At 60.1% G+C, this 27106-nt stretch overlaps 2 protein-coding genes across 5 annotated transcripts in view; both read right to left on the reverse strand.

The window, feature by feature from the left end:
- Window positions 1-4149: 4149 nt before the first annotated feature.
- On the reverse strand, window positions 4150-10355 carry WDR18 (WD repeat domain 18). Its single transcript, XM_010966624.3, has 10 exons — window positions 10104-10355; window positions 8989-9099; window positions 7464-7597; window positions 7125-7266; window positions 6487-6630; window positions 6328-6392; window positions 6105-6229; window positions 5734-5900; window positions 4783-4851; window positions 4150-4608 (listed from the first exon to the last, which is right to left on the reverse strand). The coding sequence occupies exons 1-10, from the start codon at window positions 10344-10346 to the stop codon at window positions 4477-4479; spliced, it is 1332 nt and encodes a 443-aa protein (XP_010964926.2). The 5' UTR covers window positions 10347-10355; the 3' UTR covers window positions 4150-4476.
- A 3972-nt stretch (window positions 10356-14327) lies between these two features.
- ARID3A (AT-rich interaction domain 3A) overlaps window positions 14328-27106 on the reverse strand; it is a 34479-nt gene continuing 21700 nt past the window's right edge. For 3 of the 4 annotated variants that reach the window (XM_074351357.1, XM_074351356.1, XM_074351355.1), the window contains exons 4-9: window positions 25107-25179; window positions 21521-21704; window positions 21142-21389; window positions 18971-19252; window positions 18222-18320; window positions 16886-17867 (exon numbers count right to left, since the gene is read on the reverse strand). In XM_074351357.1, the coding sequence (XP_074207458.1) occupies window positions 17659-17867; window positions 18222-18320; window positions 18971-19252; window positions 21142-21389; window positions 21521-21704; window positions 25107-25179 (1095 nt within the window). In that variant the 3' untranslated portion in view covers window positions 16886-17658. Of the gene's footprint in view, window positions 16448-16774; window positions 16840-16885; window positions 17868-18221; window positions 18321-18970; window positions 19253-21141; window positions 21390-21520; window positions 21705-25106; window positions 25180-27106 lie in introns of those variants that run through there. The other variant, XR_012501715.1, reaches the window with a different exon arrangement.

Consider the following 27106-nt stretch of genomic DNA (forward strand, 5'->3'; position numbering starts at 1 on the left):
CATCGACCCAGACCGACCCATGAGTGTGCTCCAACATCGCTCACACCCTTGGGGAAACTGAAGCAGACACGTCTGATGGAAACCTCTAGGGCAGGTCTCCTGCCATCCAGCTGTGGGCAGGCAACTTAAGCCAGAGAACTCCTCTTTACCCTACAAGACCCAGTTCCAAATGCCCCTGCTTGAAAAATATTCCTGGCTTGTCACCCAGGAGGCAGAACGTCCCCCTACTCCATTTAAGTTCCCCTGCCTACATTAACTCCATCGCATGCTATCATCCTTTTGCTCCTTTATTTGCTTTAGTATTTGGTGGCTCTCCCCTGCCCACCCCCCACCCCCCATCTCTGGGAAGCAGGGGTGGGTCTGGCTTATTCACCACCGTCTCTTGCACATGGCAGGCACTCTATAATGGCTCAGACAAGGACACTTAGCTACATCACCTTCCACTGCTTCTGAATCTTCTGCGACTCCCCACTACCTGCCAACCTCCCAGCCTCCCCTTGTTCTCTGGGCTTCTCCACGTCAAATGAACTGGGGTTCTTCTCGTGCCCTGGCCTGCCGCAGGCGCTCACTGAACACTGGCCAGGTAAGGGGCCTGCGGTGTCCTGCAGGGAGCTCTCCTCCCTGGAGCAGGGGTGGAGGACCAGGCTTCCCTCACGACCCCTCAGGGTGCGGGGCCACAGCTCCACGGGGAGCATTCCAGCTCGAATCAATGAGTCTATACTCGGGTGATTTTTTTCACACACAAACCCGTCTCCTTTTGGAGCCAGTGTTGAGAGAGGCTGGGAAAAAAAAAACCCATTACATGGATAAAAATGCCAAGAGGCAGCCAGCAGTATAGACTGAATTTCGAGATGACTAACGAGGGCCAAGTGGCTGGGTTCCAGGTGACAAGGCCACCTCATCCAGCCATCTGGCCAGGCATCCCAAGACAGGGAGCAGGAAGGAACTGGATTCCAGTCCCCGCCCTGCCTGAAGCCAGTGTTATACCAGGGACATGCCTCCTTCCCTCCCCGCCCCCACTGTCCTGGGTGAGGCAGCAGGTTACAAAGTGTTCTCGGGGGCCCCAGGGCCTCATCTCACCCTGGGGTAAGGTCCCCATGCCAGCATGAGTCCTCAGAAATAGGGACCCATCCTGGGGTGGGGACACTTCCTCACCCTAATATGGCCCTCAGCAGACGGTCAACACTGTCATGCACTGGTTCTGGGAGGCAGCTGAGAAGCAGACAGGGCTTCGCCCCTCCCAGGACTCACACGGAGCCCCCCTGAACCTGCCAGCCCTCCGGCCCTGCTGGTACCCCCCCTTAACCAGTATTTCCCTATCAGGACCAGTGATGAAGGCCCCGGCTGGAATCTAGAACTGGCTGCACTTGCGTGATTGGGGTGGATTCCTGGCCACTGCTCCTTGGTTCTCCATCTTTACAAGGGCAAGGGTAGTAGCTTTTAACCTCCCAGCTACCATGCAGATTAAACAAGGAGTCACAGGAAAGGCTTTTTTCTTAATTATGGTAAAATACACATAACGTAAGATTCACCAGTTTAACCATTTGTAAGTGCACCTCAATGGCATTAAGCACTTTCTTCTTGTTGTGTGACCCTCCTCACCATCATCTCCAGGACTTTCTCATCTTCCCAAACTGAAACTCTGTCTCCACGAAACACCGACTCCGCCCCTCCCCCCCCCCCCGCTCCCCCAGCACTGGCCCCACCGCCTCCTTCCTGTCTCTATGACACTGACTTCTCCATGGTCCTCCTGTAAAATCAGACAGTATTTATCCTCTGTGTCTGGTTCTCTCACCGAGCACTGTGTTCTTGAAGTCTGTCCACGTGGTAGCGAGTGTCAGCGCCTTTCTTTTTCGCGGCTGCATAAAACCTGCTGTTGAGGACAGACCACGTCGTGTTTACCCATCACCTGTCGATGGATACTTGGGTTGCTTCTGCCTTTTGGCTGTTGTGAATCGGTTGCTGAGGCAACAGGCGTACAAACATCTCTTGCTTTTCCTTCTTTGGGGTGTGCACCGAGGGGCGGGACTGCTGGAGCACATAGTGATTCCACCTGTAATTTCTTGAAGACCCTGCAGACTACTTGTCACGGAAGCAGCGCCTTTTCCTGCTCCCGCCAGCCGTGCGAGAGGGCTGAACACCTCTCTCTACCTACTCCCGACACTTGTTCCGTCTTTTGAGGTAACAGCTGTCCTGGTGGGTTTGAGGTGCGGCTCACTATGGTCTACACGTTCAAGCAGCACATGGGTGTCATCTGTGGGCACATCTGCCCCTCTGCCATTGATGCCTCGGGACTCGGACTGTGCTTCCAGGGAACATGCACAGAGACTTGTGCAGACGGGACGGTAAGGGCACCACGTGCCGCGGGGCATGCCCTGTCACACACTCGCTCTGCTGCATGCCAGTACCTGAAGGCTCCTCGCAGGCCCAGGTGTGTGCCCCATTACAGGTAAGGATACCAGGTGTCCAGAGCAGGTGGGGCTTGTCTGCGGCCACCTGGGGTTTCAGAAATGGGAAAGTCTGCAGGCTCTGCCCCTCACCGCCCACCCCCATCCTCTGCAACCAGCAAGTGGCTGAGGCTGCAAGGCCTGTGTCTGTGGCCGGGAAACGGGCACCCTTCCAGGCCCACATGGCCAGGCGGCAGGGGCAGGGGGTGTGGAGGCCAGACGCATGTCAGTAGGAGGCTCTCCCTGCTGGGCAGGGCCGCGCCTCGGGCCCACAGGAACCATGAGCACCGGCCCCCTGCCCCATCCACAGGGCAGGGTGGACACACCAGGAAGCACCCCCAGGAGCTGAGTGGGCAGCTGAGGGCCCAGAGCCACGCTGGGGGTCTGACACTGGGACTCCTTGAGGGGTGGGGGTGGGGGTTCAGGGGCAGTGGGAACAGCAGCCCTGTCCCCACTCCAGGGAAGAATCCAGGCCCAGAGGAGGCCAACAGCCCAGCTCACCCCCCACCCCTCCTCTGCAGGCTCCTGGCTGGGAGTGGAAGCAGATGCCAAGAGCAATCCCAGGACCTCTGGAACCTGCACCTCCTTCCAAGTCACTTAACCACGGATGAGAGCAGACAGCTGAGGGCGCAGGGGTCGGGGTGGTGTGGCCAGGTGGAGGGCCACCAGCCAGAGGCACAGCACCAGGGGCAGGGAGGGACCCTCACCAGGGTCAGGGCCTGGGGGCGAGGGGCCTGGGTAGGTGAGGTGGCCCTTGGTCCCTGGGGAGCCTCAGCTAACCCAGCTGCCCTCCCCACCTTCTGGACGCTCTGGACTGAGCCGGCCCAGACCACAGACGGTGCTCTGGGGAAGAGGACGTAGCTCCAAGACCCAGCTCTGTGGTGACGAGCTGCCACAAGACCATCCCCCACTGGCTGCCAGGAGCCCCCAGGAGCCCCAGGCCTACAGCCACCTCACTCTGTGTTTGGCGGGTGCCTGTAACGGGGACTCCATGAGCCAGCAGAACCCATTACCTGGCATCTATAGGTAACCCCCGTCTAGCTTCCTGAGCACAGTGGGCTGGGGGTGGGTGCAGAGGGACACCCCTGGGACCTGGTGCCACTCCAGCCACCCTGCTGCAGCACAGCCAGGCCACTGGGGAGGGCGCAGAGTCCCAGGAGGGGACGCCCACTAGCCTAAAAACACGAACTCAGTGCTGGCCCCCAGCTGAGTATGGGACCCGCTAAGTCACACGGATTTTTCTGGGCCATTAAGCAGGCTGTCACTTGAGGGCAGCTTTCTGGAAGGTTCCACTGGCAGCCTTGGGAGTCACATGTCTGGGCTGGGCTCCAGGTGCTGGCTGGCAGCTCGTGGTGTCCCTGTCTCCCTTAGGCAGTTAGAATACCTGACCCCCTTGGGCCCCTGACACCAAGAATGTCCTGTTCAAGTTGAGGGGGCACGTGCTTCTCTGGGGGAACCCCGGCCCAGAACCAGCTGCCACCCCAGAGATGGCTGCCCTGACCCACGTTGGGGGGGGACCCTAAGGTGGCCCCAGAGGGCTGGAACCAGTATGACTACACTGCTCTCTGTGTATCACTCCTGTGCCTGGTGACCTCGGCCTGCAGCTGGCGGGCTGCCCCTGGCCCGCCCCAAGGACCGCCCCCGCCTCTCAGTTGTGCAAAGGCACCCAGGCGGCAGGTGAGTGAAAACGTGAGAAGCAGGATTCTCACACCAGATTTAAAACTCGGGCTGTGACGGCTCCGGTAAAATTCGTGGAGGCAGGTCCCTCCACGAGGGTCCCGGGCACACAGGGGCCGAGGAGAGGATTTCAGGTCTCTTGTTACAAACAGAACAGCACCAGCGCGACAGACAGGAGAGGTCACGACAGGGCAGTAGGTCAACGAGAACCACGACCCCGGGGGGGAGATGAAAATCCCCAAAGACAGGAACGTGGCAGAAGACGGCTCCGGCCTGGGGCTCTGCTGGTCTCGCGGGGATGCCCAGCTGGAATCCCCTACGGTGCGGCGGGGTGCGGCGGGGTGCGGCGCGCTCACTTGGCGGGACGCGTGATGATGCGCGTGGAGAAGTCGAACAGGTCGCGGTTGATCTTGCGCAGGTTGCGCACCTCATCCTCCAGCTCGGTGACGCGAACCCGCAGCTGGTCTTGGCCGCCCAGCACGCTCTAGGGGAGGGGCGTGGGCTCAGAGCGGAGGCTTGCGTCAGGGCCACGGTCCCCACCGCCCAGGACGGAGGGCGGGGCGCCGGCATCTTCTCTCAGTGAACAGCCCCGCCCCTGCCGGCGCCGGCCCCACCCCTCCACCTTGGGGCCCCTCCCCTCCCGCTTCGCCCCTCCCACCTTCTCCATCGTGCTGCACATCACAGCGTGCAGCTGCTCCGCCCGCTCCACGTAGCTGGGCTCCGACCCCTGAAACACAAGAGGCGGCATCAGCGGCCACGCGCATCCTCCCAGTTAGTGCGGGCCGTAGTCCTGCCGCCCGCTGACTGATGGGAGATGAGGCTCCGAGACGGGTCACCAGGTGCCTGGCTGGTGTGACACTATCCAGGCCCATGGCTTCATCACCACGCCTGGCCGGAAGCCACGTGCCCAGTCTCCTCAAACCTGCTTCCCTCTCCAGCATACTGCCCAAGGCCCACGGGCCGGGGAGGCTCAAGACCATATGCAGGGGCTTGGAGACAAGCCGCCTCAAGGGATGTGCAGAAACATCCTCAAGGACAGATGACCGGGTGGTCAGGTCGTGCCTCCAGCCTGTAGGGAGGGCCTGCCCACCCAGCGAGGTGGCTGCAGCGGAGAGGCTGTTGGCCTCCTGCTGGGCACTGCCCTCGGCCAGCAGATTGGCGCGCGCAGAGCCAAATTTCACGCCGTACGGAGGGGCCTAGACAACCCCATGGCTCAGGAACAGTGGACAGAGCATGGCTTTAGTGGGCAAGGCCAGCCCCGCAGAGGCTGGGGAGAGGACCCAGACCAGGAGGGGCAGGAGGGCTGCGCGTGCAGCCTGCTGCCCAGCTGGACACGTACAACCTCCAGGCCCTGGCGCGCTCCTGTGACAGCTCCTGGGTGCGGCCCGCCCCCTCTCCGTAAGGTTCTGGTGTTTCCTGAGGTCAGGGCTGGCCACCAGGTTGACCTCAACTACAAGATCAGAGGAGCCTGCTCACTGAGGGTGTTCATGGGAGGTCCCAGTCAGGACCCCGACCCCGAGGGACCACAGCAACACGGTGGAGGCCCAGCCAGGGTGGGGCCCTGAGTCCCTGAGGGTTGGCCACCTGCTGGGGGATAAGGGGGCCATACCTGCTGGTGGAGGCCCAGGCGCAGCGCGAAGCCCCCGCGGTGCAGCTCGTCCCCATGCTCGGCGCCCAGCAGGTGCTTGCTGAAGCGGGGCAGGGGCAGGCCGGGCCTGAAGTCGGTGCTGAGCATGCTGACCGGCGCCAGCATGATGGAGGCGTTGGTCACAGGGCCTGGGGCGGGCAGGTGTCGGTTGGGACCCACCCTCAGCCCCACCTGTACCCAGGCTCACCAGCCCCCAACTCCTCAAGTGCCCACCAGGCCTGGGGCCCTGACTCCCCACCCACGTCAGCCCCCAGGGCCCAGACAGGTAAAGCCTCATGGGCTCAGGACCTCTTGGGGGAGCTGGGGGTACCGGAGGGGCTGCCCACGCCCACCTTTGAGGGTCACTGTCCTGAGGCACTGCTGGCTCTGCACATCCCAGAGGCGCACGGTTTCATCGTGGGAGCCTGAGAGCAGCAGGCTGCCATCCGTGGACACCGACAGGCAGGTCACCTGATTCCTGGGGACACACAGGCCCTGGGAGGGCAGCCCCAGGGACTCCAACCCAGAAGTGGGAGAATGGGGCCCCCATCCCTCCCGTCGACCCAGTCCCCGCACCTGTGCCCTCTGAACACCTTCCCGCTCTCCTGCTCCGGCTGGAAGCTCTTCTCTCTCTGCCCGGGCTGCAGAGGCCAGGAGAGCCGGTGAGCCAAAGGCAGGGCGGCTCCTCAGCCCAAGCCTGGGCCTCCCTCCAACCAGCTGCCCTCGGACACTCACCCAGGTGCAGAGGTCGACCTGGAAGATGGAGCCATCGCTGCCACCACAGAACATATGATGCTCGGCCAGGTCCATGGTCACGGCCATGATGCCCACGTCGAAGAGCACGGACAGCAGCAGCTCACCTGATGAGACTTCCCACAGCTGGGGGTGGGTGGGGCGGGAGTGCTGGTCTAAGAGCTGGGCAGCCTGGCTGGGGGGCTCTGGACCCCGTGAGGGCCTCAGTTGGGAGCTGTCACCAAGGGAGTCTCAGGGGCTAAGGGCGCCGGTTCCCAGGCTGGGACCCCTTAAGGCCTCCTGCTTTAGCCACTGTCAGCCCCTAGGCCACCATCTGGTCAGCCCTGGACCACCCCCAGCCATGGACAAAGACCTGAGGACTCGGCCACCCTCAAATCCCCTGAGGTTTGGCTGGGAGCTGCCCGTCGGGCACAGTAGCCAAGTGGGAATTTCCAAGCTGACACAGGGCTGGACTGTCCACCCTCTGGATGTCCTTGAGGCCAGAAGCATCAGGGGGATTAAGAGCTGTCTGGAGCAGCCAGCCTTGGGGAGGAGGCAATGTTCTGGCTCCCGCAGGCCAGGAACCCGCCAGCCGCCAGGCTTGGCTCACAGGCCCACTGGAGGCAGGGGCAGAGTCCTACCTTCACTGTCTGGTCCAGCGATGCAGTGGCCACCCGGGCCAGGGGTCCCCCAAAACCGCAGTGCAGGTCTGTGATGGGGAGGGTATGGCGAGACCAGACGTGCCGGGGGGCGGGGGTCCTGGAGGGGTCTGCCTGCAGCACACTTCCGGGGGCAGGGGGGTGGACCTCAGCAGGGAGGGCGGCCCACATCTCTACATTCCACCCGGCTCCAAGCAGGCCCTGCCCTCCTTAAAACAGCCAGCCTGACCTGGAGCCCCTTCCCCCGGGCCCTGGCACGGCCTTTCTGCGGAGCAGGCTCCTGGCCCCCTGGTCGGAGGCCTCGGCCGGCCAGGACTCTACCTGCAGAGGCTCCACACCAGCACCAGGCAGTCCTTGCCCCCCGAGAGGAAGTGGCTGCTGTCCCCCGTGAACTGCAGGCACGAGACATCCTGGTAGTGGCGGCTCAGGATAACCAGAAGGTTCCCCGTGGAGACCTGGGGGAGGGGCGCCCGGGTCAGAGCAGGAAAGGGGTACAGCCCCTGGCCCCCAGCTGCAGGTCACGGGGAGCCCTGTAAGGAGAGCGCCCCACCCCCACCTGGCCAGGGCGCTGCGTGTGTGGCCGACGGCGCCTGAGATGGGCAGGGAGGCCGGCTGGGCTGAGCCCCTCCGGTCCTGCCCGCACCTGCTCCCACCTTGCCCCCAGCGAGGTGATGCTGGTGGTAGTGTAACTGCAGTCCCCAGGGAAGGTGTGGGCGAGGGTGACGAGGCCAAGGGGGCAGCAGGGGATGGAGCAGGTCCCTTCAGGATGGGCTGGCCCGGGACCGCAGGCAGCTCCTTGTGACAACCATCTTCAGGGCTAGCAGGAGGGAGGGGGAGGGGTGCCTCATGCTGCGAAACCCTGGGAGCTGGGTCTGCAGCAGAGAAGGCACCTGCGGCAGGGACACTGGGGAAGGGCTGTGGTGGTGGTGGTGGTGGTGGTGGTGGTGATGGGGGCACGATGCTGCTGTGGGTTGAATCGTGTCCCCTAGATACCCCTGTCCACGTCCCGACCCCCAGGACCTGTGACCTCACTTGAACACAGTCTTTGGAAATGTAATCAACTCAGACGAAATGAGCAGTGTCTTTATAGGAAGGAAATCTGAACACAGACTCACACTTGCTCACTCGGCAGAGAGAAGGGCAGAAAGCCAACAGAGGCAGATACAGGAGCCAGGCGGGCTGGGCTGAAAGCCCTCTGCCTGAGCAACTGTCTCCGGTCGGCCGTGTAGGGCGCCCCCTCGTGGTCACAGCTCATGCTGGCCAGGAATTTTCCTAGAGCCAGGGCAGCGGGGCGCAGCCTCCACGGGAGGAGACAGACACAGACTGTCCTCCACCAGGGAGGGGCAACTCCCTAAGGTGTCTACTGACAGTGGAAGACTGATTTCTGCCCACACCCCCAGCACCAGCCGGACAGCAAGCAAGAGAGGATCTCTACCACGATGGGCACCTGAGAAGAGTCTCTCCTGAGACTTTCTCTCCCTGCGCTGGGGCAAAAGCTCCCTAGTTTGAGAATGACACACTGAGGTTTGAGAGACCCGGAGTGAGATCACAAAGCTCCCCACGTGTCTGCAGGCCTCTGACAATCCACAGAGAACACTTAGTTCTCTTTGCCAACCTCTAGGGGAGCCAAGAAGGCCATTTTGCAGGGACGGCTGAGGTTGGGAAAGGCAGAATGTGGTCACGGCTTCATTCTCTGGCCTCAGATCCTGCACTGTCCCAGCAGGCGGAGATGTGAGCTCCAACCAGGCATAACAGGCTATCAGTGACAACCCGGTTAGTGGTCTAACCCAGTGGCTTGCCCACAGGCTGGACCCCCCAACCCCCAGCCCTGTGCTCTTATGCTCACCTCCCACAGGTATATACTCTCTGAGATCCCTGCCAGGACGTAGAGGCCGCTGGGCGATGTGGTCAGACAGGTCACAGGTCCGGGGCACATGATCTTTTGCTGAAGCTGGTCCTAGAGGCATAAGAAGCCTGAGTTTTACGCTGAACGAGGGAGCCAGAGGGCAGCGAGGAGAGCGGGAGGGGTGCCCAGGCAGCTGTACCTCCAGGACAACTAGAAAGAGGAGTGGGGGCGGAGTGGTTTGAGCAAATCCACAGTTCAGCAAGGAGGGATTTGCTCCAGCTCAGGCTCTGCAGGGTGGAAGTGGAGGAGGCGGCCTGCGGAGTCTCATTAAAAGCAGGACGGTGCCTGTCTGCCTGGGGGCCAGAGGAGCCCTCTGAGTGTGAGGGTGGGCAAGGCACTGAGGGCCCAGTAGGGCCCACTGGCCCCCTCGGCTTTTGCCCCAGTCCTGTCTCTTCCAAAGTCTGGCCTTGGACCTTGAGCCTCAGTTTCCAAATCTCTAACATGGAACAACTCAGGTTTGTGTGTGGACCACACCAGCCAGAGCCAGAACACAGAGCCTGCCCCAAGAGATGTCTGCTGCCAAAAACAGGTGGCGAGCAGCCAAAGGGGCTGCACTTCTGCGTTTCCGTAAGAGGAGAAACCATGCACCCTGGTGGCAAAAGGTAGCGTCTTTTTGGAGGGGATAAATGCATTAAGTCTCCCGGGCTACCATTGAACGGGCTCCCCCAGGCCTTGGACCTTCACCGTCTAAGCCCACGATACCCACGGGATCCCAACTGTAAACTCTTTCCAATTAAATTTCCCGCGCAACGGACCAGCTCCAGTGCAAGGCCCCCAAAGGACACACCTCCCGCCCTCATTGTGCGCGTGCGCAAGGCTGGCAGCCCAGAGGCCCACCCCCCACTCCCCCTAGTCGCAGCCCACCCTCAGCTGCGCGCGTGCGCCTCCCTCCTGCAAAAAAAAGCCCCCAGACCCGCGCGTGCGCAGAGCACCCTGAGATGCCCCATCCCCACCCCAGTTCAGGGCCCGTGCAGCCCCCACCGCCCCTTCCTCCGACCCCAGTCTCGGGCGCCCGGCACACGCAGCCAACGGCGCCGGGTTGAGTGCCGCTGCACCTTTCTCTGCAGCTCCCAGGCGCTAATGTAGTTCTTGCCCAGCTGCGCCGCCAGCAGGTACTCGCCATTGAGCAGCGCAAGGCCGCGAGGCCCGGCCTGGCCGCCGCGGTACGTGAGCAGGTTGGCGCCCGAGTGCAGCTCCCACACGACGCAGCTCCACAGCTGGGCCGTGGAGTCCGTACACACGGCCACCTCCATGGGCGCCGCCATCTTGCCTTCTCCACCTCGCCGGACGTGCGTCATCACCAGCGAGACGCGGGCGACTCCGCTCTGCAGGCTAGAGCGGCGCCCACGTTACATCGCTCTTGGCGGCCGGCCGAGCCGCGCGTGCGCGCATGCCTCAGGGAAGGGGGCCTCCCTGTAAATTAGGCTGGGTTTTGGGTTTCTTTCACCCCTGCTCCGCGGAGACTCGAAGAGCGCAGCGGCTGGTTAGAGACCTAGGGAGGAGACCTCTTTCAAAAAAAGGTGGAGAAACCAAGGCCCAGGGTCCCCTGAGAGCAGTTAGCTTCAAAGCCTGGAGGTCTGGCTTGGCCATTTCCGTTGGGCGCTTTTGGCCAAGTACTTAACCTCTCAAATTATCATCATCATCATCATTATCAATCATCAGTCATCGTCATCATTATTAACGTGCAGATACTAAGTACCGACCTTACAGGCCCAAATGAGACACTGCACTTTAAACACGACCACGCACCTAACAACACATCTAGCTGGCGTTCAGCAGTAATTAGGTGCAATTAGATGCTTACTCATGGGTTCACCGTCGGCCTCCCCTTGGACCCCTCTTTTCTGGGGGCCGCAAATCCACATTTTTATTTCAGCAACTTGGTGCAGGTCAAACAAGTCGCAAGCTCTGTCTGAGGAGCTCCTAACCTCGTGTTACAGCTGCCGGCCGCAGGCCGCGTCTAAAAACAGTGCATTTTAAAATGTAGAATTAGTTGTCAACCTTTGAAAAGGGAGAATTCGCTTAAAGGTCCAGATCTCATAGCCGTCCTAGGAGGCGTCCCCACAAGCAATTCTAGGGGCACTGAATACGGAGAGCGCTCAGAACCTCCCAGAGTGGGACGGGGATGATGGGTCCCCTAATCCCGCTGCGCGATCCAGGAGAGGATGGTGGAGAGAAGGGAACAGCATGAGCAGCGAACGGCGCCCAGAGCCTGGGGGTCCGCAGCTCCAGCCCCGGCCGCCAGGTGGCAGGCTCGAGCCACCGACCTGGAGGCCAGGCCGGTTTGCTCCCAGCTCTGGGGCCTCAGCAAGCAGCAGCTACCGGGAGGGAGGGGGGCTACGGGGGATCTGCCTGACCTGGGCGTCGGGAAGAGGGGCTTTCCAGAGCAGGTGTGGCTCCAGCGGGAACTAACCCTTGAAGAGGAAGAGGGGCAGAGGTGCGTGCGCAGGCAGATCATGGACGGGGAGCTGGACAAGGAGACCTGGATTTTATTTTATCCCAGGGTTGGGGGAGGCACATGACACGGAAAAATGTTTATAAACTGGGGAGAGCTAGGTGCCTAAGCCTCCAGCAGCTGCCAAAAGTGGAAACTGAGGCAGGGACCATTGAGTCCAAAAACAGATTGGAGCTAGAACCAACTGTTCCTGATTTCCACCCCCAGAATTGGCTCATGCGCTCTCCCCAGTTCCTCAGTTGTTTTTTTAAATGTGAAAAGAAAAATGAAACACTTTGAATGATAATTTACATTTTTCAGATACCATTTCCCCCCCACCCAAGCCACACCTTTCTTTGAATCCTGAATCCTCCGCCTTCTGTGGAACCCCATTTGAGAACAGGCACATTGTGGCTCCTATGGGTGGACTGAGGCAGCCTTCTCCTAACCACCAACTCAGGGCTCGAACCTGGCACTTCTGAGCACTGGGGCAGAGTCACTGTGCCTCAGTTTCCCCATGTGCAAACTGACTGGGATTCGAGCCCTGGGTCTGTGTACTTGTCTGGGGAGGTCTGGCTGGAAGTTCCCAAACAGCCAGGTTCCAGGACATGGGGTGGGCCCAGCAGGTGCGGGTTACAGGAGGACCAGTTGTGCAAATGGAGGTGCAGCCCCAAGAGTGGAACGGGGTGCTGCTGGTGGCCACTCGGGCGGGGACAGGGGTAGGCTGGGCTCTGGGGGCAGGCCAGCTGGACTGCAGCCTAGGTTCCTCCGGGCTTCTCCCTCCTCTCCTCCCCTCCCCCTTCTCCCCTCCCCAGGGACCCAGCTCAGCCAGGCTGCTGTGTGAGGTCAGAGGTCACCCCACCCCCAGCCTGGTTCCGGAATGAGGACAGACCAGTTGTGTCAGAAGGGCAGGGCGAAAGCCACGCTTTGGGGGCCTCTCGGACCACCCAGTTGCCAGACCTCCTTGGTGCCTGTGTGGCGCCTGCCTGGTCCCAGACCCAGTAAATCCAAGGCCAGGAGGGCGGCAGGAGCAGAAGGGGAGACCGAGGCACAGAGGGCCCCACCGCCTCTGTGTCCATGCCCCACTTTCTTCATCCCTTCCACATTTATTGAGCACCTCCTGTTTGCTGGCACAGGGTGCACACTGCCCCATCTCACACCCTGTGCGCAAGGGGCCCCACCAACAAACCCAGCAGCCTCAGCCTCCGTGGGGTCCCCGGTAAGCTGGGGAGTCAGTAGGTGACTCCAGTGAAAGCCCTCTTCTCTCCCGGGGTCCTCTCATCCAGACCTGCGGCTCTGCCTGGCTCCTGCAGCTCTGTGGATCGTGTTTGGAATGCCACCTCCTGGGATGTTCCCCGGGCCTCCGAACAAGCAGAGGAGGAGGCCCAGGCGGTGGGAGACTCTGCGGGGCTCTGGGAGGCTGGGGAGGAGGTGGGGCCTGAGCCCTCCCTCCTCCTCCCAGAGGCTGTGTGACCTGAGGGCCTCTTCAGCAGAGGAATGAAGACGCTGGACTGGCCAATCCAGTTTGCCAAAAGACCTTTTTATTAAAAAAACATGACTTTACTTCCCTGGAGGTGAGGGGCAGGGGGCTGAGAGGCAGGTGGGTTGACTTCTGTCCTCTGACCTCCCCGGCCCCCCAGGCCCACAGAGGCTGGGCCCACGTGGATGGGCCGCGGGGAGGCATGTTCCCCAGGAGAGTGAGTTTTTTTCTCCTCTCTCAGTGCAGACCTGGGGACCGAGCCAGGCAGGAGGGACCGGCCCAGGCCAGCCGTGGCCAGAGCAGGTAGCAGGGGAGCTAGGTGGCAGGAAGCTGGGCCTGCCCACTGTCCCATCGGCCACGCTGACCTTGAGCCCGTCACGTCCGCGGGGTGGGGGTTGGTAAGAGGTGGACGGATGTGGATTGGAACCCATGAAATCTTTTCCAGTCGAAATCCTGTGGTGCTGGTGCTGCTGTTGGAGGCTGAGAGCATGGGGTTTCCGTTCCATGTGTGCTGAGCCCAGGGGTCGCTAACTGCCCCTTGTTCTGGTTTCTTTGGGGCCACATGTCAAGTGTGAAAATGGGACTGAATCACAGGGGGAAGGTTCAGGGGACAGGGTAGACCCCCATCGGGGCACAGACTGCAGGAGCTGCTCCCAGTGGCCGTGGAGGAGCTCTATGGGTTCACCCAAAGAAGGCCAGTGTCCCGCAGCATCCGTTAACCGGCGGCTGAGACGTGGGTGTGATTCCCCAGAGCATGTGTAAAGGCCAAGAGGCAGGCCCGGGGGTGGCCTCCTTGAAGAACCAAAATGAAGCCAGCAATGAGGGGCAGGGGCAGGCAACATGCCCTAGGACTTGGTCAGACAACCCTGGAGCCACCCTGGCATCAGAACCCTGAGGATGGGAGGCCTAGACTAGGGGACCAGGGGACAGGCTGGGGGACCCTGGCCCTGCCACACCTGGGTCCTCCCCAAACCCCTAGAAGGACCATGCATCAGACCCGCACCGAGGCACTAAAGGCTACACCTGCCCACTTTAAAGAGGGTGACGTTGAGGGGGAGGGAGGGGCGTCTCAGACACCACTTAGCTTGGGTCTTCCAGCACTGCTGACATCTGGGTGCTTGTCCTCTGTGGGGGCCGTCCTGGGCACTATGGGGTGTGGAGCAGCCTCCCTGGCCCTACCCCCTTGGTGCCAGCCAGGTGTCCCCCACTTCCTCGTGACAACCACAGATGTCCCTGGACATGGCCCAGTGTCCCCTGAGGGACACAGTCCCCACTGGAGGACCTCTGGGTCAGGCCCTGGGCCTTCTGCCACCAGAACCCAGGGTTGCGGTAGGGTGACACTCAAAGAAAGCAACACAGGAGACATTTTCTGTTAAAAGTCAGAAGTGTTTTGTCTTGTTTTAATATTTCATCAGCTTTACAGGGTTACAATTGTCTTAAATATTTCTGAAGTTTAAATACAATCTGCATAATAATGTTATAAAATGTAAACTTTCAGTGTTCTTTTAAATTTCAAAATCACACTTTTTTTTTTTTTTTTGGTCTTTTTTTTTTTTTCTCCCTTTTAATACCTGAATGTTCTGCAAAAACTGAAATAAATTGTCACAGGCTGCCTGGCCGCGACCAGGGCGGGACAGGCTGGGCCCAGCCAGAGGTAGAGAGTAGTTTTACATCTTTTTATTGGAAGGTTTTTTTTTTTTTCCCTTTAACCTGAGTTCAGGCGTGGTCCCCACGCCGGCTGACAAACCCCAGAGAAACTGAAATTTCACATGTCAGAAATGAAAGGCTGAAATTCGTGTTTGCCAAGAAAAAAATGCAAAAGCAAAATTAAGGAAAAGAAAAAAAAAAAAAGGATGGTAGTGGGCAAAATAGCTAACAGTGTGAAAAGTGACTGTACAAACGCACAACTATTACAAACCAACCCGCCACCCCGTGCCCCGTCCCACCCCCCCTAGCCAGACCGCTACAGCCCTGCGCAGGTTTAGAGGTCACGAGGAAGGCTCTAGAGGCAGCCCGTCCAGGAGCATCCCCAGAGCAGGGGAGCCCCTGGGGAGCCCTGCTCCATCCTGAGTCTGGGGGTCCCCACCCTCGCCTTTTTGCTAAGCCCCACCCCTTCCGCAAAGAACAGTGCTCAGCCCCCAGCCCCACCCCAATTTGCATAAGGGGGGGCTGAACTGCACCCCAGAAACCCCCACCAACAGGAGGTGGCGGTGGAGTTGGGATTGCAGGGGCAGGGGCGCTGACGGGGGAGCCCCGCCTGAGGCAAGGCCGCCTGGAGGCCAAGCTCCCACCTGGCCCCAGAGCCCCCAGCGTTGCCACCCGTTCAGGTGCCCCTCGAGGGCCCACGCCCCCACCCGCCCCCTTACAATCATCAGCACCGCACAGCAGGCACACCCTGAGAGTTCGATCCAGGAGGTCCAGTGCCCACAGGACACAACATGACACCCGGTCCCCCGACGCCCATGGACATGCAACACACACACACACAATACACACACACACACACACACAACACACACACGCACACACGCGCGCGCACACACACACACACGGCGAGGCAGGCGGGCCCCCAGGCTCTGGGGCGGAGGCGCCCACGCAGCCTGGGGCTGCGACCCAGCACGGGTACCTGCTGAAGCCCTGCTGCCGGGAGGGGTAGGGGTAGCCGAGCGTGGGTTTTGGCATCAAGAGTCAGACCTGAGGTAGAAAGAAGCTCACAGCAGACACCCCCAGCGCCATGCGGGGGGCAGCGCCCACACTCCCTCCATCCGTCAGGTCGGGGGACAGGAGAGGGAGAAGAGGGGATGCGGGTGGCCAGATTGTGTCTGGGGACAGAAGGACCCCCTCCCACAACGATTGTGCCGCTGCAGCGGAAGATTGGGAGGGGAGAACCTTCCAGAAGAAAAAGCAAGAGGAAAGCCCCGCGCAGCCCCGCCAAAGGCCGGGCACCAGCGACCATGAGACACACGAGAAAGGCGCAAGGGGCTAGGGGCTCCCTCCCGAAGACACACTCCAGCCCCACAGGAAGGCAAGCCCGTGCGAGGCCCACGGGCCGAGGACCAACCCCGGGGTCTCCGAGGCGCCCGGATGATGCCGGGGCGGGGAGGCGGGAGGCTGCCCAGAAGGGGCCCTGCTCCTCCCGGCCTCGTTAGGCTGGGCTCCCTGGGCCCAATTAGAGATGCCAGGCTCACCCTGGGAACCTGAGTTAACCCCCCCTCCCCCAACGCCTCCAGGTCCCTGGCGACCCGGAGGGCAGGTCAGCCAGAAAGCCTCCAGACGTCACCTAGGCTTGGGACAGACGTGCAGCTCCGCTGGTGGGGGCACCATCACTGGCCCTGAACTAAATGCCCTGCCCGGCTGTACAGCTGCATCCACCCTCCACCCTCTGCCCACCGTCTGACCTGGGGGTCCTGGAGGGAGGGGCACCGCCCTTTCTCCGCCTCTATCTAGTTCCTTTAGTTACTGCAGGGCGCTGTGGCTCCCAGCAGCTGCAAAGTTAAGGAGACAAGAATGGGGGGGTGTTCGGGGTGCCATGGCCCCAAAAACCTCGCCCTGAGCTGAGGCCGGCTCACCCCTGTCCCCCAGGATCGACAGTCTCCGAAAGCAGCCCTTTCAGGCCAGAGCCCCCAAGCCGATTCATCCCTGAGACAGGAGCCTGGGGCTGACAGGCGGAGGCCCTCCCAGCACGTTCTCTTCTGAGTTAAGACTTGCTTGCCAGAGACAAGTATGGTGATGCACCATCTACCGCTCAGCATTCCTACCCCATTCCCGCTGACCCCCGGCATGCACCCCCACCCTGGCCTGGCCCACAGCACCTGAGTTCATTGGTTCTGCTGGCTCTAGCCCAGGGATCCAGTGTCCTGCGCCCACCAGCTGCCCACTGCACCACAGGAAACGCAAAAACGAACCCAAATCAGTCATGGGAAAAATAAAAAGGGTGTTACTTTTTTTTTTTTTTTTTTTTGCTTTTTCAAGTCCAGTTTCCCTGAATGAACACAAATATATAGATATATATATCCTTTTTCTAGGTTTGATTCCTCCCCCAAGAATAAAATAGAATATTTACAAAACAAAACCCCCAACCTCTTAAAAACCCTATAGAGTTTGAATTCCTGCTATTTCTTAAAAAAAAAAAAAAAAAACCAACAACAACAAAGTTCCCGAAAGCAACAAGAAAAAAATTTCAGCTGATCTTGGCTCAGGGGTTTCATTCAACACAAGGAGCTGGCTGTGGTGACTGTGTGATGAACAGAAAGAAAAAAAAAAAAAAAAAAAAACAGACAAAAATGAAAAAACACAGTGCAGGGACGTATGAGGTAAACAGGATCTGCCTTATGCTGCAACTGGTCCAAATCAGAAACCACACACCAGCCCATGTGGGTCCACCAGGGCTGCATGAAAGCCCTGGGAAACATCTGTCTTTCTCTTTTCCAATTTCTCTTGCTGTTTTCACAATTCATCTCTCTGCATGTCCAAAACCTGAGTAATTCAAGTGTTCCTTGGTTTTCCCCTGCTTTATTAAATTTTCTTTATATATATATATATGGATATATATATTTCTTTCCTTTTTGGCGTTAGCTGTGGCTCCTCTGTGGAGAGCTCCCCTCCCCACCCGTATCTCCCGCCATCCCGGCCCCTGCTCGGCCCACCTCGACCCCCTGCCCGGTCTGGCGGGCTCCCAGGGTGGGGAGTGTTGCGGTTAAGGCAATGAGTTATTTGAGGTAGAAGTCGTGGGTGTTGAAGACAGCCCCGCTGGCCCGGCCTGGCCGCCTGCGCTGCCGCTGCCGCCGCCGCCGCCGCCGCCGCCGCCGCCGCCGGTCCCACTGTTTCCTCCCCGGCTGCAGCCACTTCCGCCTTTGCTAGGAGCTGAGGGTGGTGTGGAGGCCGGCGGCTGTGCGAACAGCACTCCTGGTGTAAGGACAGGAGGAGAGACAAGTCACAGAGAATTGAAAAGATCGTGTGACAGGATTCCGGAGCACTGTACCCCTGCAAAGTCCCCCCCGGACCTCCTGCGGTCATCAGAGCAACCGAGCTGCTCTGTGTCGACAGCGCCATCTGGTGTCCGATTACTTTTTTTTTTTTTCAGAAGGACTATGGAGACATCACTTGCAATAGGACACAACACATGATACATATTTCTGAGCACCGGGCCCAGTACAGGACGCAGACTCGGGTCTCACGAGAGCCAAGCAGACCACGTCCAGGGGCAACCAGGACTCTGGGGAGACTGGTAAGGTGGGCACGGGGGCTGGGCGGTCTCACCTGTGTACATGACTCCGTTAATCTCTACTGACATGCTAATACTGCTGCTGCCGTTGGTGCTGGCCAGGCTTGCAGCCGAGTCCGGGCGACTCTCGGAGGCTGCGGGAAGAAGCAAAACCTCCGTTTGCAGTCATGAAGCCAGCGGTGCAACGATCTGCATCACGCAGGTCAACCCCGCCAGATGTGACACATCACAAAGCTACAGGCTGGCTCTATCCCCAGCGCACAGACACTCAATAAACGCTTGCTTAATATGAATGTAGTTGTCTAAAACTTACTTTTTAAAAAACATTTTAAAACAATTTTGGGGGGATGTTATTAGGTTTTATTCATTGATTTATTTTAATGGCGGCACTGGGATTGAACCAGGACCTCGTGCACACTGAGCTTGCAAGCTACCCCTGAGCTGCACCCTCCCTCGAGGTGTTCTGTCTTGAAAGAGATTGCCAGTTTGTCACCTCCTTACACACCCACCAGCAGGACGCCCCCATCCTGACCAACTCTTGGTATTATCAGACTCTGATGGGTAGGAGCCAGTATCCGCTCGTTCACTTGCAGATCCCCAGCCAGATGGAGGGGACCCGAACACCTTTTCCTAAGAATCTGCTGGTCATTGCTGCCCATGTCTTCCCTGGCCTGCCTGCCTTTCCTTCTTATTGCTCTGTAGACGCACTTTGCACGTGTTGGCTGTGAGGCCCTTATCCTGTTCCACACGCAGGAAGCACAGGGGCTGTGAGCTGCGGCGCTACCTTGGCTGCTGATCCGGATGCTCATGGGCAGCTGGGCCGTCATGGCCAGCAGGTTCTGCTGCAGCGCACGCTGCACTAGCCGCTGCTGCTCCTCCGCCACCAGGGCCATCTTCTTCTCAGGAGGCTCCCCGGACTCCAGCTTCTCCCGGAGCTGCTCCAGGGCAGCTGCCTGCGCCGCCACAGCCGCCTGGGCTGCTACCGCCTGGGCTGCCACCACGGGGTGGCCCGCCAGGGGGACCGGCAGGCGGCTGGCAACCGCGATGGGGACAGCTGCGTCCTCCTCTAGACAGGAGAGAGGAGGGGTTGGTGGCCAGAAGGGAACAGAGGTGGCCCAGTCCCTGCCTTCTACCCAAGGTAAGAACACCTCCACGGATGGGGCGCTCACCCCCTCTCCAGGCAAGGGGATGCACTTCTCAGCAGACACAGGTGCCAGACCTTTTCTAATGTCGGGCTGGTATCAGACACCGTCGTAACAGTGATACAGGTCATGACAACGCTAGTATAACGGTACCACGGCACTACTTAGACACCAGTACCTCCATCTCACTGCTAAAGAAAACTGAGGCTCAGAGAGCGTGGGCAACTTCCTTAAGGTCAGGGAGCTGGAGAGAGGCTGAGCCGGCACTAGAACTCATGCGGCCCAGCTCCAGAACCAGCCCCTAACCATTCCCCTGTCACGCAGCTGAAACAAATGTCCCCACTGCTCCCAACCACCGATCCCACTGAGACCGGCTGTCTCTTCTTCTCCCGCCTCTTCCACCTGTGTCTGTCCCATTGCCCGGTGCTGCCTCTCCATGCTGGGTCCCCACGCCGACTTTTGCAGCTGCACTCCTCCTGTAGTGTCCGCAGCTCTCCCTGCTGGTCTCAGCTGAAAGGCTACCTCCTCAGGAGCCCGCTGGGACTCGCTCCCGCAGGTCAGAACCCTCTCTCCCATCCCCCAGTTTTCCCCAGCTCCACCACAGGGCCTTGCGTATGGTGGTGCCTAATAACATTCCCAGGTATCGCTGGAACCCCCCCAAGGCTGGGCGGTAGACTGAGGCCCACAGAGGAGCGAAAGAGCTGACAATAGACCCATTCACCTCCGATCTGGCCAGCCCCAAATTTTCAGGGTCCTGTGAGGATCATCTCGGATCCCCAGACCAAGGCTGGGAATTAGGGGGTCACAGCCCACGTAGATGAGAAACAGGAACTCGGGATAGGTGCGACAGCCTGCTTGAGGCTGTGCCCCAACATGTGCTGCTGGTGCTTCTGTGTTAGGAAAGGTTCAGAGGCTTGGCAGGAGAAAAGACTGTGATCGACTGGTGATGTCTGCCATGGATGCGGACTAGGGTTGGTGGGGCTCTCTGTCAGGTAGCTGTAAACCCAGGCCTTATGTCGGCTAGGCATTTTACACACTGAAGTCTCCCCAACCACTCTACAGAGAAGGTGTAATTTCCTAGACTTTACCTGTAAGGAAAGCTGGGCTCAGAAAGGGGCAGTCAGCTGCCCAGGGGCACTGAGCAATAGCTCCAGAGACGGTTAAAGGGTCAGTCTGATTGACAGACCCATGCTACCCTCTTGGTATCTGCTGAAACAGTGCATTAAGGATTCTACAGCTCACAGGGGAAAAAAATACAGTGATCAACTAGTAACGTCTGTCATGTGCAAGGGGCTAGAACACATAATAGCAACTAAAAGCAGCAGCCACAGACAGAAGACTGGGCCACTGCTACAACGAACGATTAGCAATGCCTGCTGGGGGATCTGAAATAGATGCAGTGCTAAACTAATAATGTCTGCTTCAGTGTAGACTGGGAAAACAGCAATCAACCAGTAATGTCTGCCATGGACACAGGAAGGGAAAACTGCTTGATCTGCAATGTTTGCTTTGGCATCAAACTGGGGGGGAAAACCTATTGATTCGTGATGTCTGCCAAAGGCACACATTTAGGGAAAATAAATTGGTTAGTGATGTCAGCCTGCTGTGGGCCTGGGGCTGGGAAGATGGCCATTGATTAGTGATGTCTGCCAGAGGCATAGCACTGAAAATTTGGCCGCCCTCTTCCACACCAACTCTGAGGGTTATCATTCCGGTTACCCAGAGAGGAGAAAGGCGGCTCCTTCGCCCTGGGGCCAAACCGCCAGGCTGAAGCTGAGTCGAGGCCAGGCCCCAGGACCCGTGCTGCCCTCACCTTTCTTGATCTTGGGGGCTGGGGTGATGGAGCTGCCGTTGGTGCTGGCGGCCAGGCCCAGGGAGGGCACGGGCAGCTTGGGCGAGGAGAGCATGCTGTGGGCCCCGCCTGGCGAGTAGGCGAACAGGGAGCCCCCGAAGCTCTGGCGCCGGCCCTCCCGTCGGTTGCTGTCGATGGCCGCCTGCAGCTCGTTGGGGCTGCTGAGGCCACGCTTCTCACACTCGTAGGGATACAGGTACTTCATGTACCTGCGGGCAGGGGCGGGGGCAAGATGGCACCGGGGATGCTGCTGGGATCCGCAAAGCTCCCTTCCCCACCACACATCCCCACCCGGGAAGCACTTGGCAGCTGCCCGAGCCAGCCGCTGCTGGGCACTCACTGGGTCCGCAGGGTGAAGGCAGCGCTGGTGATGGACGTGGGCAGGTTGAGGCCCTTGGTGATCTCGCGCCATAGCTTCTTGTTGATGACCTCCACCAGGCCGCCCTTCTCTGTCACCAGCACGTACAGCATGAACAGGTCGAGTACCTGCTTGGCCATGATGGGGATGCGGTTCACGGGCGTCCCTGCGGGGAGGGGCGCGGGTGCGGGTCAGGTCGGGTGCCGTTGCCTGTGGCCCCTCGGTACTGCCAAGGTGGGGCGGGTCCCTCTCTGGGGGCCATCCTGGGCAGCGTGGGGGGTGGAGCAGCCTCCCGGCCCCACCCACTGGACACCAGCAGCCGCTGGTCATGACAACCACCGATGTCCCAGATGATGCCCCTGTCCCCTGGGCTCAGGGTCAACCAGGTGAGACCCCTGCTTGGGAGAGCCCTGAGGAGGCAGCTCTGCCTCAGTTTCCCCATCAGTGAGCTGGGCTCACGCTGATCTCACCCTGGGGGAGGGGGAAGGTGCTTTGTGCCAACCTGGCCCCCCCCACCAAGCAGGAGAAACACAGCGTTTGTTATTCCTGCAAAACCAGGACAGCTGCCAAACAACTCTGCTGTGTTCCCAGAGGCCTGCTCCCTCCAGGTCCCCGAGGGCTTTGCAGTGGGGGAGGGAGGGCTTGGTTAATCCACTTCCCAGCTGAGAGAGTGGGGAGGTGGGCCAGCCCAGGGAGGGAGGCTCCTCCCAGCAGACAGGCCTGCCCCCTCTCCCACCCACCCTGATGCTCCAAGCCTCTACACAGACGCTCCTAGCCTCAGCTCTCAGCTCAGCCTGCCAGCCACCTGCCTGGCTGTGCATGGAGAAGCCCCCGTTTAAACCTCCCTCCCTGGCAGTGAAACTCCAGGTTTACTGTCTGTGCCCCAGCCCACTGTCCTGCCAACATGGGGTCCCCGGTGCCCAGCCTGGCAAACAGCAGGCGCTCAGTAAACAACAAGGGAGGCTGATGGGCCCATATCCCAGCCTGAGGGGCACGCCTGCCGCTCCTGCAGAGATGGCAAAAAGGAGACCCCAGCACGGGGTCTGCTGGAGAAATGACCAGCTCGTGTGAGGGGCCGGCTCCCTGCCCCTGGCCTGGACGATGCCCTGTACCTGGGCCCCTGGTTCCTGGTCCCCCCCGAAGCCGGACATCCCGGAACCACCTCCTGCCACCTTGGCTGCTTCTGGGCCCTTCCCAGGTTGCAAAATTGCCAATGAACGAAGATAGCTTGGAGAGGATGGAGGAAGATGGGCCTGACCCCTACCTTACCCACTTCATTTTTCAGCCCAGGAAGGGAGAGCAAAAGGCATCACCGAGTGTCAGCGGCACACTCGGCCCCAGAAGCACCCACAGTGCCCGCCCAGCCAGCCCACCCAGGACATGGGTTCAGGCTCTGCGCTGGGAAAAAGAATAGAAGGAATCACACCAAAGGTCCTCCTGGGACCCTGCCCTGGCTCTGCAGCAGGCAGGGCCTGGGCGGATGTTTATAGAAGGAGCAGGGGCTGGGAGAGCACAGAGAGGCACTGATAGAGGAAGGGTGGAGAGGGCGTCTCGGAGACGTAGGAGGGTGGGGTGCAGGCAGGACCCCTCCTCCACTTCCAGCCCCCAGGGAGGGCGTCACAGAGACGTAGGAGGGCAGGCGCAGGCAGGACCCCTCCTCCACTCCCAGCCCCCAGGGAACTCTGAGAGATGCCCAGTTGGAGGCTTTCTGCTCTGTCGTGTGGGGAGAAAACTACTTTCCCTTTGGAGGACAGGGGAAGGGGCTTGTGGAGTGCATGACACAGTGTCCAGACTCTCGGCCCCAGTGCCCCCATCCCAGTTACAGAAGGGGGAGTTCGAAAGGACGGCAGAGAAGAGAGGGCCTTGGAGCTGGGTTTTGAGGGATGCATAGGAGTTTGTTATAGCTGCCCTCCAGGAGCACGTGGCTTGGTAAGGGAGACATTGCTGGACACAGACCCATGAAGCCCTGTGTGGCCAAGGGGGCCCCATGGTGGGGGGTCGGGGAGCAGGGGGCTCAGCAGGTGTGAGCGGGATGATAAAGGGCCGTGGGGGATCTGACCACACGGCGGTGGGGGGTGGGGGTGGCACGTCTGGCCGAGTTGGGCTGGGCTGGGCGATAACAGGAGGCCCCCCTAGGACTGGTCTGGCCTCCTCCACCCCCAGCACAGGAGGGGTTAACGTGGAGGCTGAAGCCCCCTCCCCTTTCATCTCCTTCCCTTCCGGCCTGGGCCTGGCTGGGCCTGTGTTTACAGAAGCTGCTAGCAGGGAGGGGCAGGCAGAGGCCCTGGACAAAGAAGCCGCCAGCCTGGCCCCTGCAACCCCCCTGCAACAGCCAGTAGACCCTGCAGCCCCCAAACCCCACCCCTTCCTGCCTCTGTGGCTCTGAGGCCGGGTCCCCTGTCCCTTCTCCGGGCCTCAGTTTCCTTCCCTCAACAGCTGGGACTGTAATGACGACGAGTGTGGAGGCGTCAGGGAAATGAGCCTCACCCTGCAGTGTGTGTGCCTAGGACCCCTGAGCTGAGTGGCTGGCGATGACAGACCCGAGGACTGTCCCGCTGTCCTCTCTGGGCCTGGCTTGCACCGAATGCCCCTGGACACCCACCCAGACCAGTCCCTGCTCCTCATGCCTGGCCTCTGTCCCTGGTCTCCTCACTGTCCTCAAGGCCACATCTGACATCTGCCTCACCCTGGACCCTGCGGGGTAGGGGGTTGGGGACAGAGGTGGCTCGGGCCTAGTACACTGTTGGTGCTTAATAACTGTGGCCCCAGACAACAAGGTCCCACTGTACAGCACAGGAAATGTGCTGTAATACCTTGTAATGACCTATAGTGGAAAAGAACATGAAAAGGCGTATGTATCTACATACGTATGGCTGAATCCCTATGCTGTGCACCAGAAACTAACACAATGTTGTAAACCAGCCGTACTTCAATAAAAACAAACAACTGTGGCCCCAGCACGTCCAGGGCACTGCCACAGTGGGGACTGTCTGTGGTGCATCTTACCGACGTGGGAACTGAGGCCGGGACTGGGAGCAGGGGAGGCGCCGGGGCCCGAACCTCCCCCCAGCAGCTGCAGAAACGCCAGTCTCTGGCCCGCGGGAAGCTTCCGCCCTGCTGCCCCGATGCCCACCTGCTGGCCTGGGAATCCAACCCTGTTCCCCAGACACAGGTGTCCCAGTGTCCTGGCCCTGGGGGATCCTGGGAGGCGGAACTCCATCTCACCCCTGTCTCAGCAGCGAGGGAGGGAGCCTGGACTGTCAGCTCTGGGTTGGGACCCTGGGACCCCACCACTACCCAAGGATTTACCCCTTAGAGTCTCACAGCTATGCCTCCCCCATCAGACCCGCAGGACTGGGCCGTGTCTCACCCATCAGACCCGCAGGGCTGAGCTGTGTCTCCTCTGTCAGATACTCACGGCAGGGCCGTGTCTGCCCGCCTCATATATCTCTTGGATGCCTCCAGCCATAAGGAACTCACTCACTGCCCCGCGGACACACCTGCCCGGGGCTGTGGCCAGCAGGACCCCCTCCCGCGTGTTCATTCCTGGTGGGCGGGCAGGCCTCACCTCGCTTCTGCATGAAGCTGAACAAGTCATCCAGGAACTCCTTCCTCTTGGGGTCCCCATCCAGTTCGTAGAGCTGCAAGGGCAGGGAGGGGATGGGTTAGTTGGCGCGAGTTTGGGGGTGGGCACCACATCCACATCTCAAGCAGAGTCAACCGACAGGGCAGGGGCAGTCCCGGCCCCAGTGCCCCTGGCCACTGCCAGAGTCCAAACATCCCCCGAACCCCCACTGAGCAGACAGTGAGCCTGCCCCCGCCTTCAGTTGAGGACACCTGTCCAGGGGCAGCCATAACAGCTGACCACATGCTCAGATTTCTTCTCTCATGGTCTGGTGACCAGACGTCCGAGATCAAGGTTTCCCAGAGCTGTGCTCCCTCTGGAGGCTCTAGAGGAGGGTCCTCCCTGCCTCTAGCTTCTGGGGGCCCGGGTGTCCTGGGCTCACGGCTGCGTCACCCCAGTCTCTGCCTGTCTTCCCAGAGCTTCACCCTGTGTGCCTGTGTCCAAATCTCCCTCTCCTTCTGGGACACCACTCGCTGGCTCTCGGGCTCCCTCAGCTCCATCCTCAACTAAAGCCATCTGCAAAGACCCTGCTCCCAAGTTATGTCCTGTTCACAGGTACCCAGAGCTCAGCCTTAAACATACAACTTTGAGGAGACACAATGCATCCCCCCCAATACAGTGGCATCGAGAGGACAGTGGATGTCCCAGGACCGTCCGCTGGGTCACATGCATGTGCCTCTGAGAGGCGGCCCATTTTGCAGAAGAGGAAGAAAGGCAGGCCTGAGACCAGAGCTGGGACTGTCAGGGACTCTCAGTCTAGGCTTGGGAGTCTCAGGGGGACAGGGGGTCCAGTCTCACTGGCCATAAGCGCGCAGGTGCTGGCGGGCAGGGGAAGCCAGCAAGGATAATTAGAGAGCAAATCTGAGGTGGTAGGGGAATTTGCCCAGGAGGGGCAGTGCAAATAGCAGGCTTCAAATTAAGCTCTGGGGAATGAGGCCCCAGTGGCCGCCTGCGCACAGACGGCAGGGCCACGAGGAGCCTTGAAACCACCAGTTTGCCCCGGCCGGGAGACTCCATCATCAAGGCCCAAGAACACACCGACCCCCTGCTGCACAGGACACACTCTGGCCCGGGGAGGCAGGGTCCTCGGGGCCGCTACCCCTCAGCCATCCTGCCCCTCTCTGGGTCTCAGTTTCCCCATCTGTGTAATGGAGGCAAAGCAGGGCCTGCAGGGCATGGGCTCAGGGAGCCAGAAGCCCTGACTTGGGTGGTCGAGACTGGGCCTTTGTCTCCGCCCTGCCCAAGCCAGGCTGGCCAGCTGCATTCCTGCAGTGATTTATGGTGGCCAGGGAGGCCCCATATTTCCCCCTGCCTGAGGGGTGTGGGGCCTGCAGGTGGACGTTCCCATGGGCGGGCACCCACTGGGTCTCCTCCACCACCCCTGCCCCGTCCCGAGCTCTCCCTGCCCCCCAGGGCCCCCCAGCACTGTGTGCGCCCCTCAACCCACTCCCCCTACCCCCGGCCCCTTTGGCAGAGCCACACGATTTACACACCGCTTAGGGCTCCTGTCCTGTGCCTGGGTAGAATGTCGGAGATTCTGTCTGTCTTCTTCCCAGGGGCAAAAACAGGGCCAAGCACATTGTAGTCACTTAATAAATGTTCGTTAAATGAACCCTGATTCTCTGGACCCCAACGTGGGCCGAGAAGCGCAGAGGAGAGCTCAGACTTGTCAGGAAAGTGCCCCAAATTCACAGCCGTCCAGAACCTCAGAAAGGGACCTCCTCTGGAAATGGGGTCTGGACAGATGCTGTTACTTGAGATGAGGTCCCAGAGTAGGGTGGGCCCTGAATCCAGGGACAGGTGTCCTTCTGAGAGGGGACACAGACACATGGGGAAACGGAGGCAGAGACGGGAGGGAGGCGGCCACAGGCCGGGGGATGCTCGGAGCCCCCAGGAGCTGGAAGAGGCTGGAAGGGCCCTCTACTGGAGCCTGGTAAGGGAGC

This window comes from Camelus bactrianus, chromosome 22 (genome assembly GCF_048773025.1).
Source record: "Camelus bactrianus isolate YW-2024 breed Bactrian camel chromosome 22, ASM4877302v1, whole genome shotgun sequence".
Classification (NCBI taxonomy): Eukaryota; Metazoa; Chordata; class Mammalia; order Artiodactyla; family Camelidae; genus Camelus; species Camelus bactrianus.